Here is a 13,716-nt window from a genome sequence, read left to right as displayed (position 1 = left end):
GGGGGGGGGGAGGGGCAGGTGATGGGCCTGGAAAAAAATGACCTGCCAATTTGGCATGTGCTTACACCCTCTGAGCGATAGAAGGGGGGGGGGGAAAAGGACTCTTTTATATCTGCCACGATTCATCTATCAAACTTGAATGTACAGAATATTGATAGTTGGCAGTCGTAGTTTCAAATCTACGACTCTACATACAATACTACTACTACTACTACTACTACTACTACTACATAAACCACCCCGCTTCCCCAACCGTTTCTCTACCCCATATTCTTTCCCCTCCCTCAAAGTCTATAGAAGATGCAATGCAGCCATCTCATCATTCCCGTCTCGTATCAAGATGCTCATATCCCGCCTCCTACCCCTCCAATGGCCCGGGACATCCTGCCAAGAGAATAAAAGAAGAGAGAGAAAAAAAAACCCGCTATGCACCTCCCGTCATAGGGAGAACCGTGCCCACTTTCCCGGCTTTGCCGTCTGCTCCTTTGTCCCGCCACTTCCGATCGAATGTACGGAGTAATACGGCGTCGAGATTGTTTCCGCCACGCCAATTCGTAAGTACGAGTACTTCTCCGCACGCGCACACCCTCTCTCTGTCTCTCCTGCCTCTCGCGTGCTCACCAAGCTTGCTTCTGCGCTTACGGAGTAGTTCCTCTCTTGCTATTTGCTCATTCCAGTCATTTGTCTGTACTGTACCGATCCATACGCCAGACGTTTGACCGATCAACATGTCGTATTGCTTGATTTCAATCGTGTCGTGCTCCATATCCCCTTGCATCTCACAGGCACCAACATCCAAGACACGACGGACGCCACATGATTAGCCTATAGACATGTGACCCTCTCTCTCTCTCTCTCTCTCCCTGTTCTCTTCTTCTTTCGTTCAGCTCGTAATACTAGATGCAGCTATATGACTAGTGTTGCTGATGTTTATTCTGCCGTCTCTCTTCTTCTTCTTCCCCTCCGTCTTCCATGATGGATTATTCTTCACATCTATACTGCTGTATATATACTTATTTATTCATCTCACATAATTTCACATACACTCGCTTCGAAACTCGCCAGTCCTAAAGACAAATCTCTGCGGAAAACATGACATCGCTATTCGTAGATCGGTCGTGAAACAGAAGAGGCCGGGGGGGGGGCCAAAAGATGAAGAGAGAGGGAGCAACAGAGAGAGAGAGAGAGAGAGGGAGGGAATGGACCGAGACGGATAGAAAGAGGGGGGGGGGGGTCACTTCTTACCCTTCCCCTTCCCTTTCCTCCCCTTCTTCTCGGGAACGCTCGCAGTGCCTCCCTCTAGCTCCCCCTCATCGAGCCTGCCCTCATTCTCCATCTCCCTGAGCTTCTCCTGACCCGAGATGAACATGGTCAGATCGCGATTCATCTCTTCGAGCTCGGCCTTCTCCCCCTTCAGCCCCTCGACCTGCCTGAGCGCCTCGTTCATCCGACCCTCGAGGTGGTGGATGCGCTCCACGAGGCCCTCGTTGATGCGCTTCTCCTCCTGGACGCTATTGCCCAGGCTGCGCGCCAGGTCCTGGCTCTTGGCCGCCCGCCTCCTCTCCCGCTCCAGGTCGCGCTCTAGCTGGGGGACTGTCTCGTCCGCTAGCCGGCGGTGCTTCTCCTCTAGTTCGGCCACGTGCGCCGCCGCCGTCTCGGCAGACCGCTTGGCCGACTCAGCCGTCCCGGACGCCTCCGAGACCATGTCGATGGCCTTTTTCAGCTGCTCCTCGTAGTATGTGCGTTGGGACTCGAGCTGGCTGGTGATCAGCTGGCTGTACTCGAACCCGATGCTCTCCAGCTTGGCTCGGGGCACCACGTCGCCGTCGTCGCCGTCCGTGTCGTTGTCGTCGTCGCCGTCATCGTCGTCGTAGCCGTTGCCGTGGCCGCGACCTCTGGATCGGCGGCCGCCCCTCGTACCGCTCCGCACGGGAAGCTCCACCACCTTGCCGTCGCCCTTGTTGCGGATCAGCCGGTGCACCCACGCGTCCTCGGCGTAGTCCCACACGTATTGCGTCTCCAGCTCCAGCGCGAAGCTGTGCGCCGTCTCCTTCCAGTGGTCCTTTGCGTGACCGCCCTTGTACCGCCCGCACCCCACGCGCCCGCATATCAGGCAGATCCAGAGGTCTTCGGAGCTGTCGCACACCGAGCACAGGTTTGACACCGACGCCCCGAACGGCTGGCTGTACGGGTTCGTCGGGTCGCCCCTCTCGCCGCCGTCGCCCTCGTAACCCCGTGGCGCGTTGGTGAACCGGCACACCGGGCACCCGGACCCCTTCCAGTTCTTCAGGCACGTGCAGTGGAACACGTGGGAGCAAGGTATCGTCATGAGTCCGCTGGTCTCATCCATCCTCTCCAGACATACCGGACACGTCGGTAGCTCCACCAGGTTCGGTGCTGGCGGCGGGAACGGCTTGGGCGTGTTGGACACAGCCGCAGTCGACGACGATGACGAGGGCCCTGCTCCCGCCTCCGCCGCGCCAGCTGCCGTCGTCGACGCCGCCGCTGCTGCCTCTCCAACCCGCTGTCCAGGCATGTCAAACGTGATCCTCTTGACAAAGACGACATGGCAGTTCTCTAGGTTCGTCGTATTGAACACTTTCCCATCAAATTCCTTCTTCCACTTCTTTGCGCTGTCGCTGTTGCGAAACCTGAGCAGGGCGAGATACTTGTTCATCTTGGACGTCATCACCATACGGTAGTGGCCGATATCGTCCTGCCACCGCTCACCGATGAAGCCCAGAAAGTCACTGGGAGTCATCCAAGCCGGCACGGCCGGTATGCACAGCGTAGTGCAGTCTCCCTCTCCTTCATTGTCGGCTGAACCACCACCGCCGCCACCCGCCGCCGCCGCCGCCGCCGCCGCGTTGCTGTTATTGTTGCCTCTCGTTACCCACTGCGACTCCTCCCCTTCTCGGTAGAAATGAACGATTCCCCACCCTAGTTCTGTGTTCTTCGTATGTAGAGGGACATACTCGGCCCTGTTGCCAGATCCGAGTGTCGGTCCGAGAGATGGCGCAGCCCCAGGTTCTGCCTGCTGTTCGCCTGCCATGATTCCGCTTGGACTGCCGCGGCTCACTGTCTGGACGCTCACGCGCCCGAACCGCCAATCCTGCGTTGCAGCCGCTACCGTCGACGAGGCCTGGTTCACTGCCTTGCCGTGTCTGTCGCGCGCCGCGCTCGTACGAGCAGTTGTGTGATTACCCGGTCGGTCGTTGTCTTGGTTCGGTTGCGTACGCGCATGCGCATGCGCGTGCGATGGCAGATTATCGTCGAAGATGTCGGCCTGTGCCGGTGGTACCCAGATGTCGTCGTCGTCGTCGTCGTCGCCGTCGTCGTCACTATTTGAGCGTTCTGCTCCCGGTGTTGGTGTGGAGTAGAGCTCAAAGGTGAGGTGGTAGAAGTAAGAAGGCATCCCAAGGTCTCTCTTTTTCTCTTCCCCCCTTCTCTCTTCTTGCTCCTTTCGCTTATTCACAGGATGGCTTTTCCCTTTGTTGTAAAGTATTGACTCTCAGAATAGCAGCTAGAAGCCACTCTTTCGTGAAAACCGTCAAGCTGCAAAGACTGCTCTGGCTCGCTGACTCGCTGACTCACTCGCCTGCTCCTCGTTGCAGAGAATGTGGAGGAGGAAAAGAGGGCACGGACGGGGAGAGGAAATGGATGGAGAGGAAGATGGGAGAAGATGGAGGAGTGTACTCGCAGCTGTGCAGCTGTGCAGCTAAATATCCTGTTTCAACATGTCGCTCGATCAGGTACACGGTAATTCCGAAAGCTACGGTCGACTGACGCTGTTGTGGCAAAGGTCAGAGTACCATGGATTTCGCCTTCCCCACGAGGATTAATACTATTGCCGCAAAGCTTCGAGCGTCCTACGGAGTATTATCTGTAGGCCTAGTAAGCCGCCACCCCACCAAGCCTTGTGCACAGAGCACGGACCCGTCAGCTGTCATCAGGCTCTCGGTGGTTGATTGCGGCTAGACAGATAACAAGCACTGCGTGCGTCGTGCTCAAACCCACATCGAACTCAGAACACGCAGTAGTCACAGATAGCAGAGCATCGTACGTCATCTTCAAGCATCATCTACGAAATTACGTTGGGGCAGAAGAGTAGACAACAGTGAATATATCTGATTACGTGCCGTCAGCAGCAAGGCACATAAAAGCTATACTATCATGGAGCGGACACGTCCCGAAATGAAACGAATCCCTTAAAACCGCAAAAACGCCGCTCTGCCAGTCCAACTGGCGTCATGAGTTGTCGTCAAGAAAAGAAGAAAACAAGATATCGCCAGGACCAATCGCATTTACTGGCCGCCACGGAGACGGAGGACCAAGTGCAGGGTGCTCTCCTTCTGGATGTTGTAGTCGGACAGGGTGCGACCGTCCTCCAGCTGCTTACCAGCAAAGATAAGACGCTGCTGGTCGGGAGGGATGCCCTCCTTGTCCTGGATCTTGGACTTCACATTGTCGATGGTGTCGGAGGANAGACGCTGCTGGTCGGGAGGGATGCCCTCCTTGTCCTGGATCTTGGACTTCACATTGTCGATGGTGTCGGAGGACTCAACCTCGAGGGTGATGGTCTTTCCGGTGACTGTTTTGAACAAAAGTCGTCAGCATAACGTCCAGAGGGGAAGGAGGGAGTGTCGTCGAGGAATACTCACGTGTCTTGACAAAGATCTGCATGGTGAATGAATCGAGAATGCGGACTTGTGAGTTGTGTATAGGTTGTAACGGGTATTATGATGGTATTTGCGTATCCGAGTGGGATCGATGGGAGATGGGAATGTGTGATGACAGGAAGAGAAAATAATCTAGGTTGAGGACGGGGTGACGAGTTGTTTATGTAGGGAAGACCGAGGACCGGAAGGAAGAGGGGTGGCGGGAGTGGATGGGGGGGCGCAGTGGGCGATTACGCCTGACTTGTGCTGGGAGGGAGGGGGGGGGGGGGGGGGGGGGGATGATGGATGGTGAATGCCCGCTAAGAGCAGCCACTGCTGTGCAGACTAGCGCTAATGATCTATGGGCATCAACTACGTCGTGCCGTGATTCATCGTCGGCTTACCCAATCACAGGGGCGCAAGCAGCAGCGAGAAGGCTCCAGAACGCGGAGGAGGGGCCGGCCGGCGACTATCCATACAGCGCACCGTATCGTGCCCATGGGTGTCTCGGATAAGAATACTTGCTCTCACCGCAAACGACCGACTGTAGGGTGCGTACCTGAAACCTGAGGCACTGCTCTTATCGCCCGGGGATAGGTGGGGTCATTTTCACCCTTGGGTTTTTCTGGTCATGCGGCATTAGCCTTCTCTCGGTGTGGCCTTGGAGCGGCCTGAGAGCGAGTAAGCCGAGATGGAAGGGGAAAGAAAAAGAGGCAAATGAAGATGAGAGGTTTAGAGTTCGCCTTTGGCCCTGTTCAGAATACTATGTGCTAGATTCATTTTTCACAAGAATTCCTGTCTCTTCTCTCTCTCTCTCTCTCGCAACAACGGCATACCATGCATGCATGATTGACCATGTCTCTCAAGGTGGCAAATCCAAATCCATGTGCAGTGACCGCAGTTCAGGTCCAGGAACAATGACAAATCCCGGCGACGCCGTTGTACACCCATTCTCCATGCTCGTTTCTTCTCCCCTATTCATATTCTTCTACCATCGCTTTCCTTCTCCTGCTTCCCTTCTCACTCTCTCGCCCTATCAAGAATGAGACTCTTCTTCATTCTCATGTTATCTCCCGTCTTTCGCACGTCACGTATCGCCTGAAAATGTGGGGTCACCCCTTGTCGTCAACACTGTGGCTAGTTACGTCATATACAGGACCGCTATGGGCTGCACCCGGACGTCGCGAGCATCAACTATTGCCTACCGCACAAGATCATGCGCATGATGGGGTTGAGAGGGATTTTACCTACGGTACATATCTGTATTAGTTTACATGTATTGGACGTTTTGATATGATTCCTGCTCTGCACGAAAAATCACACTTCGGTTGACACGGAAAGGCCTTCTTTTTTTCCCCCATCTTTCTAGTCCAGCAGTGTAGAGCAACGGTGAGATCGGTGAGATAAGCCTCTAGAATACGGGAGTAGCTGCACGCCCATCTTCAATCCATCACGATGGGTAACGTACGGCTCGTCGCGCAATCCGAGTGCTTTGCGTCGTGCAACAGAGTGTCCCGCCGTCAATTCACCTTGCTGGCCGGTCATCCCTCCCCACATTCTCCAGACCAGCCAGAATGATAGGACCCTGGGTGCTGTCAAAAATCCCATGTGCTCTCTATGTTGTTATGGCCGTGCCACCTGCATATCCTCGGAGTCTCCGATATGTCTCACTTTACCTGTTCTGTCGTTCTTGTCCGCTTTGAATGGACTGCCCTGCACATGTTCTGTCCCGCCCGAGCATTGCTGCGTCCATGCCCGAACACTCCTTACATACAATGCACGTCAACAAGCAGAGCTGCAGAGCTGCAGAGCTGTATAGGGTATGATATTCTGTATCAATACCATGTACTCCGTACTGCATCATGAAACCGCCTTCTCGCATCGTCATACCCGGCACTTCGCACTTCGCACCTCGCAGGAACTCCCTCACCGCCTCGGGACATGCCTCAGGACAAGAGACCTGCTTAGCCAAAACCTGTGACACGCAAAGCATACATGATACCTCTGATATCACCTACGGGTGCTGCCCGTGATACGCTCTTTCTACGCTATTCGCATGCCTCCTCACTCCCCCCCCACGCTGCGCATGCAGCGCATGCAGTCATCATTATGATAAAAAGGTCATCATGCTGTGCAACCTTCTTGCAGCGTTCAATGTTAGAGTCACATTCAAGAACAAGTATGGAGTAAGTGTAGTCTAAAAAGAGGGCAGACAGATGGAGTCACAAAGTTCTTTTTTATAGAGAACATGAATCTTCGCCAAAAGAGAGACAGATATACGCTTTTTGTCCTTGAGCTCATATTTAGCTTCTGCCACTTAAAAATCCTGACAGGTAGTACCAATAAAGAATGGAAAAAGATGAAAGAAACAATGGAAAGAAGGAGAAAAGAAACCCGCCTACATTTTAGCATAAGAGAAGCGATTTTTTGTGTGCAAATTTGACGTGAAGATAAATAACAGTTTGACGTAGTGGTAAAGAAGAGAACAAATTTAGGCATCATGATCAATAGCAAAAAAAAAAAATCATCGGCATAAGTTTTTTTTCCCTCATGATAAGAAATGACAGCTTTGTCGTGGCAACATGAAATAAACATGAATGAATTTCTCTCTTGTTGAAATCATACATTCGTCGAAAAAAGAGTCGTAATGATAGAAAAAAAAAATGGCATGGTGGTCCGTGAAAAACGTGGGTGATTTCGTTATAGAATCATTTTGTGACGTGACCTCCCTTCTTGTCTCTTTCCTCGTTGAGGCCGTAGTAGATAAGAGAAGAAATAATTCTCGGAATGCCGTCTTGCTTTCCTCATAAAAGAAGGTTGTTTGTAAGGAGTTTTTAAAAAAAAGAAGAAACAGAAAATCGACATCGCTGTGACAAAAGAAATGCAAAAATGATATGGGGTTGGAGGGGGTTTATAGCTAGAAGAACCCCCATCCTCTCTGCTTTTTCTGGTCCGCAGAGACCAACAATGGGTCAACCCTTCAAACATGGAGAAATACAAGCGCAAAGAAGCGAAGAAAGGAGAGAGACAAGTAGAAAAGATCTGGTGTAGATCAGACCTAGTTGGCGCGGATGACGAGCTTGGACACAAACTTGTTGGACAATGAGTCAAAGTCGTAACGGTCAAACGCAGCTTCTTTGCGGTTACGGAGGTAAGTTTCTGAGATCGGTTAGTTTCATGTAAATCAGAGAAGAAAAAAAGGAGGGAGAGAGAGAGATGATAGAAAACATACCATGCTTGAGAACATGTTGCCTCACTTCCGTCATGGCGTCGCACACCGCCTCGTTGTCGTGCAGCAGGTGACCGTGCTTGCGCGTGTCCCAGTCGGTAAAGGCCGGCAGCTTCTGCGAGATGGCATGGAAGAGACCGACGATGACACCGACGGGCGTCGTCTCCATGTCATTGCAGAACTTGTCGACGGCGACGGGATCCGGGGTGCGGTAGTGCGAGTCAAACTGCATCTCCTCCCACACGGCCAGCAGGATCGAGGCCAGCATGAAGATGGTGGGCCAGTTCTTCATCTTCTCGCCGCTGTAGACGCCAGAGTATAGGGACGAGAGCTCCTCGAGGATGTCCTTCTGCAGCTCGCGCCACATGTCGGCCAGGGCGCACTTGATCTGGAAGTTGATCATGACTGGGGCGACAGTGCGGCCATAGTACTTGGACTCCTCGTCGTCAATGTGTCCATCCATTTCGACCTCGGAGCCCTGGTTCTCGACCATGGTGATGTGCATGGTCAGGTTGTAGGCCAGGACCAGCTTGAGGGCCTTCTTGATGACGAGCATGCGCTGCTTCATGTAGAAGCGGTGGGCCGTCTTGAGGATCTCGGTGATGAAGGGCGTGCCCTCAAAGTGCTCGTCGATGAAGTCCTCGAAGGGACCCTCGATGTGGTTGTCGAGGTACTCCTCGAGCGCAGCCAGGTTGATGCCGTCGACGCCGACGCTGAGCTTCTCGGTGCGCGTCTCGAAGTCGATGGGCTCCTGGTGGGTCAGGTACGACTCGACCCAGTCGACGTTGAAGCATTCCTCGTCAGCCACGTAGACCTGGCGGACCATGACGGGCAGGACGAAGCCGTAGCCGTGCGTGATCCACATGAGGGTCTCCTTCTGGGAGAAGCCTTTGATGTTGCTGATGGAGACGCCGGGCGTCAGGTGCTTGTCGTGGTCGGCCTTCCAGTCCTTCATGAAGTAGCCGATGTCCTTGATATCGATGCGCGTGCAGGGAACCTGCCACAGGCGGGCGTGCGAAGGCTGGCATCCTCCACAGGGCTCGCCCTTATCACACGTCTTCTTGAGGAACTTGCAGCGGAGGCAAGCACGCAGCTTCCTGATCTCGCTGGCCTGCTTGCGCTGCTCGGGCAGAAGAGGGCCCTTTCTCCGACCGACCTTCTTCTCGACGGTGCCATCCTTCTTGCCGTTTGAGGAGCGGCGGACGACAGACTTGGGGGCAGCCTTGCTGATGGGGCTCCTGCGGGGGGCGCCCGAGTTCCTCCGAGGTGCCGCGTTTGCGGGGGGGGAGGAAGAGCCGGCACCGCTTCCGGGGCTGTGGCGCGCCGAGCCGGGCTCCGACTTGATGGGCCTGGGAGCGACGGCGTCGGTCGTGGGGCTGACGCTGCCGTGGGCGTGGTGGTCAAGGGCGTGGTGGTCAAGGGCGTGGTGGTCATGGGCGTGGTCGTGGGCGTGGTGGTGCTGACCGTCGGCCGTGTAGCAGTTGCGGTGGCTGCTGTTGTCGGCGGCACCGTTGCTATCCGACTCCGGGGAGAAGGCGAACAACGGCATATCCTCGAAGCTTCCGATATCCAGCGAGTTGGCGCCGTCGGACGAGCCCGAGTTGGTCCTCAGGTGCAGAGTCTGCGAAGGGTTGAAGATGGCGGCACCCTGGGCAGGCTGAAACTGCTCAAAGCTGGGCCGATTCCATTCCACCATGGTCCAACTCTCACCGGAGGAGGAGGGGAGGGAGAGGATCTCGACGAAGGTGTTGGTGGGCGAGCTGCTGCCCACACTGCCCATGCGGGACAGGCCTTCCATCTGGAGGGTGCTCTGGAAGTCGTGCCAGTTGTCCATGCCGGTGCCCCCCCAGTGCATGGCGTGGGTCGTCTCGTCGAGGCCGGGCATGGTGAAGGCGGAGTCGAGCAGGTTTGCCTGCATGGCACTCTGAGCACCGGTGGTGGGCGGGAAGTAGTCGAGGGAACCCGGGGCCAGGTTGGAAAAGGTGTTGAAGCTCATGAGCGGGTCTTGGATCAGATGGCCCATGTCGGTCGGCGACATCTGCTGCTGGTGCTGATGCTGGTGCTGATGCTGGTGCTGATCATGACCCTGCTGCCGTTGCTGCTGCTGCTGCTGGGCCATCATGGCGGCATGCTGCTGAAGCTGCTGCTGCTGGAGAGCCCAGTCGGTCAGGGGACTCGCCGTGGGGGCGGCGGGAGGGAAAGGTGACTGCTGGAGTGGCGAGGGATGGCTGTGCGGGCTCGACGAGTGCGACAGGGGCGAATGCGACTGAGCCTGGTGAACCGGCGAGCCGGTGGCCGTCTGAGAGGCGGACATGCTGTCCATGTCGACACCCACGGACCAACTTTGGGTGTTGGTCATGGTGGAAGGATGCGGAGGGGTAATGGAAGCGGCGTTGGTACCCGTGGTCAGGTAGGCGAATTGCTGGTAGAGGTTATAAGGATGGTGGTGACGTTGGGCCAGCTGCTGCTGCTGCTGCTGCTGATTCGGGTTCGGGTTTCGTTGATTCTGGTGATGGTGATGCTGCTGTTGTTCATAGGCGAAGTTCAGATAGACATCCCCCCCGGCGCTAACATTAAAGTCGAGGGTCATGCTGGGCAGGAGAAGGGGAAAAGTCTCCTAAAAAGTAAATGGCTGCGAAAAAAAAAATTGAAAAATAATAATAAGTTGTCGTGTTGTATGAGACGATGAGAAAGACACCGCCTTTTTCCTTTGAGCTCCCTGTAGCGGGAAGTACAGGTATAGGGAACGAAAAAAGAGAAAAGAAACAGAGGCCGGGGGAGGCGGAGGAAGATGTTGGTCCGACTGGGGGGTAGATGTTAGAAAGGGCCCTTGCAAGCCCATGGGGCATAAGAGGAGTCGTGAGAACAAGCGGTGAGGGAGGTGCATCCAGCCCCAACCAGAACGCGGAGCCAATCAGGTGAGCCCAAGGCTGCAGGATGGTGGACTCCCACTTGTGAGCGTTAGTCTGGCCTCCATTTTTTTTCGACCCTGCAAGTACAGTGCGGGTGAGACGAGAGGGAGGGGAGAGGGAAGGGACGCACAGCCAAGTGCTCACATACTCAAGTCCCTTGAGACGCACTGGATGCTGGACACACACAGACATTCGCTCGCTGAGAGAGGACTCGGACACACACTCTCACTGAGGGGCTTACTGAGGGGAGGGGGGCCGCGCAGAGTGGAGTCTGGACCAGATGCGTACCACAAGCCTGCACCCGTTCGACCATCACAGCCTATGACGGCGAAAACCGGTCGCCATCTACAACACACCTCCCATGGCGTATTATAGCGAGAGTCACCCCACCAGGCTGCCATGTTCTGGTGATGGAGGTTACAGTGCATCGTGACGGTCCTTGGTAATATGCTCATGTGGGCATCTGTCATCCGTAGCAGGTCAAGACAATTGGCATCTGGGGGAAATACTACAGATACTACTACTACTACTACTACTACTATTTCTGCTCTGCTGCTACTGTTACTGCTACTACCGCTCAGGCTACTACTACCAGGCTGCTACTAACCAGGCTGCTGCTACCAGGCTACTACGAGTGATAGTATTTACTCGAGTAGCGCTACATGTGCCTACCACCAGCTTACGTCGTAGAAAGGAGTCAAAAAAAGAAGAGTACTAATGTCACTACCCGTCGCTAGTGGTCGGAGCTAGTACTCAGTTCTAGTGGGAAAAGCTTCAGCAAGTAATTGTTCCTCCATGGTTATTACCTCTCTACGAGTATTACTAGCACTACTATGCCTAATATCGTGCTACCTGGTAAGCTATGTCAAGCTATGTCAACGTCAACGACCAGTCAGCAGAGAGCACATAGCACAAGTATTACTCTATTCCCATCGGCCGCCGAGGCTACCAAGGCCAGAAGCTACATCACCATGGTCTCATCCTGTTCAGGCTAATTTTTAGGGCCTTTTGGGGGGGGGGCTGTGAGACCCTCGCCTCGGCGTGAACACGGTCTACCCCACTAAGCCACCTACGGATCGACTATCCGTACGACGTGCGTCTGCTCTATGTGGGCTTTTTATCCTGTCTTTCTCTCTTTTTTTTTTTTTTTGCCTCCCACGACCTTGTCCAGTAGGCCTCGTAGTATCTACCTGATGGATCCAAGGTATTACACTGCGCTCGCAGTGTTTACCTAGTGTCCCCGGTGATGACCCCCCCCCCCCCCCCCCCCCCTCTGCCACGGCGCCAATAGGGATTCTCGCCGGTGCGTCTTTGTAGCCACTTGGTCCCGGCGGGTCTCTTATGGAGATGGGAGTTTGTTGGCGTCTTTCCTTCCTGTCCTTTTACCAGGTATTAGGTGCTGATCAAAGGGTTGTGAACTGCGGCGAGAGCGACTACGACGACAGCTACGACGACTAGATGGGGTCGATCCGCACGGCTCCAATGTATGATATTGGTGTATACGCAACGGGACCGCCACGAAAGCTGTACGCATCCTCGTCAGGAGTCTGCACCTCTCTCTCTCTCTCTCTGTCCCCTCTTTCTTCTCGCCTCCTTTACGATGCGCTATACGAGAGTGCAGACAGGATTACGGCAAACGCGAGTACAGATAACAGATGTGATCACCCCTTGAAATGCTGGCTGACGTCCATGTGGCCCCATGTCGCGGAGCGGTTCTCTGTCTCAGTCATGTCCAAGAACTGACCACTCGATAAAAGAAAGAGGTCGGCATATGTAATCTAAAAGCGCAGCAGTTTCGGGCCCTGGAAAAAAGGAAGTATCTTTACTCGTATTCTTTCTCGTACGAGTGCTCTACACGGCAAGAGCTGTTATCGACTTGCCAGAGTACAATATTACATGTAGGACGGGACGTACTCTACCTGTTACGAGCCAGACGGAGCCGTAGCAGCAGGTACGGAATCTCGCAACTCTATAGTCGTCGGTACCTACCTCGGGCTACCGGTACTGATACTCGTACCTGTGGTCTATGCAAGTACTATCTCAAGTATTACTAGAAGGACTAGTATATATTAATATGGGATTAATATGGGATACACACTCGTATACTAAGCAGCTGGTGACCCACACATTGGTGCCATTCCCCAACCTCCACCCTTCAGGAGGGACGCTCTCCTTGGCTGTCTGGCCTGTCGTCTATCGCCTGTCGCCTATCAAGCCTGTTCTTAGCTTAGCCAACAAATACTACCACATATAGGTACACGAAGACGAGAATTATACGGGTAGATGTAGATCTTTTGTGCTCTTTTTCAACACCGACACTATCCGTACGACTATGATCGTAACAAAATCTTGTTATTCGGAAGAACCGACAATCTTTGCGGGTAAAGAAATAAGAAGAGAAGAAGAAGAAGAAGAAGAAGAAAAGATCAAGGTAGTAATACCAAACATGGAAGGAATTACTCAGCCATCATTACCGCTGTGATTACATCGCACAGCAAAGGAATGATTACGACATATGTCAACCGTCACATGGCGAAAAAAAAAAGAAGAAAAAAATAGTGCTACTATATTCATGATCCGTCCACCCATCTCGCCCCCTTTGTGTCAGATTTCTCGGTCAATAATTACTCGTAACGTACTTTAAGACCACAGTACATAGTGTTAAAGGGCCGTTTTTTTTGGATCGTATAGCTTGTACGCTGTGATAATGATAGTAATAGTACGTACGGAGTGTAGTACGTACAACTACTACTACTACTACTACTACTGGATTTATTTATTTTTTTGCAATAATATTACTTTCTGGGCTGCTCCGTGTATGTGTTAATAATACTTGGCAACTTGATACCTACGCGTAGAGAGAGCTGCAAGAGACAAGCTACAGGCTCCTTCAGAAAAGGGGCAGGCACTTGTCGAC

General features: G+C 53.7%; 3 protein-coding genes across 3 annotated transcripts; all 3 read right to left on the bottom strand.

Annotated features, from left to right (window-relative positions):
- Positions 1-1,357: 1,357 nt before the first annotated feature.
- On the bottom strand, positions 1,358-3,382 carry GMORB2_0790 (BRCA1-associated protein; the record flags this gene model as incomplete). The annotated part of the gene is made up of 2 exons (XM_035462774.1): positions 1,358-3,126; positions 3,238-3,382. Coding segments are annotated over 2 exons (1,914 nt in total), but the record flags the coding sequence as incomplete, so codon positions are not given.
- A 922-nt stretch (positions 3,383-4,304) lies between these two features.
- On the bottom strand, positions 4,305-4,683 carry GMORB2_0789 (ubiquitin B; the record flags this gene model as incomplete). The annotated part of the gene is made up of 2 exons (XM_035462773.1): positions 4,305-4,591; positions 4,662-4,683. 2 exons carry the CDS (start codon positions 4,681-4,683, stop codon positions 4,305-4,307), a joined length of 309 nt encoding a protein of 102 aa, XP_035324197.1.
- A 3,033-nt stretch (positions 4,684-7,716) lies between these two features.
- Positions 7,717-10,477, bottom strand: GMORB2_0788 (C6 finger domain protein; the record flags this gene model as incomplete). Its single annotated transcript, XM_035462772.1, has 2 exons — positions 7,717-7,817; positions 7,891-10,477. The coding sequence occupies 2 exons, from the start codon at positions 10,475-10,477 to the stop codon at positions 7,717-7,719; spliced, it is 2,688 nt and encodes an 895-aa protein (XP_035324196.1).
- Positions 10,478-13,716: the final 3,239 nt, after the last annotated feature.

This window comes from Geosmithia morbida (assembly GCF_012550715.1).
Source record: "Geosmithia morbida isolate 1262 chromosome Unknown scaffold_1, whole genome shotgun sequence".
NCBI lineage: Eukaryota > Fungi > Ascomycota > Sordariomycetes > Hypocreales > Bionectriaceae > Geosmithia > Geosmithia morbida.
The sequence above is the reverse complement of the archived record's forward strand: the minus strand, read 5'-3'. Positions and strand labels throughout refer to the sequence as shown.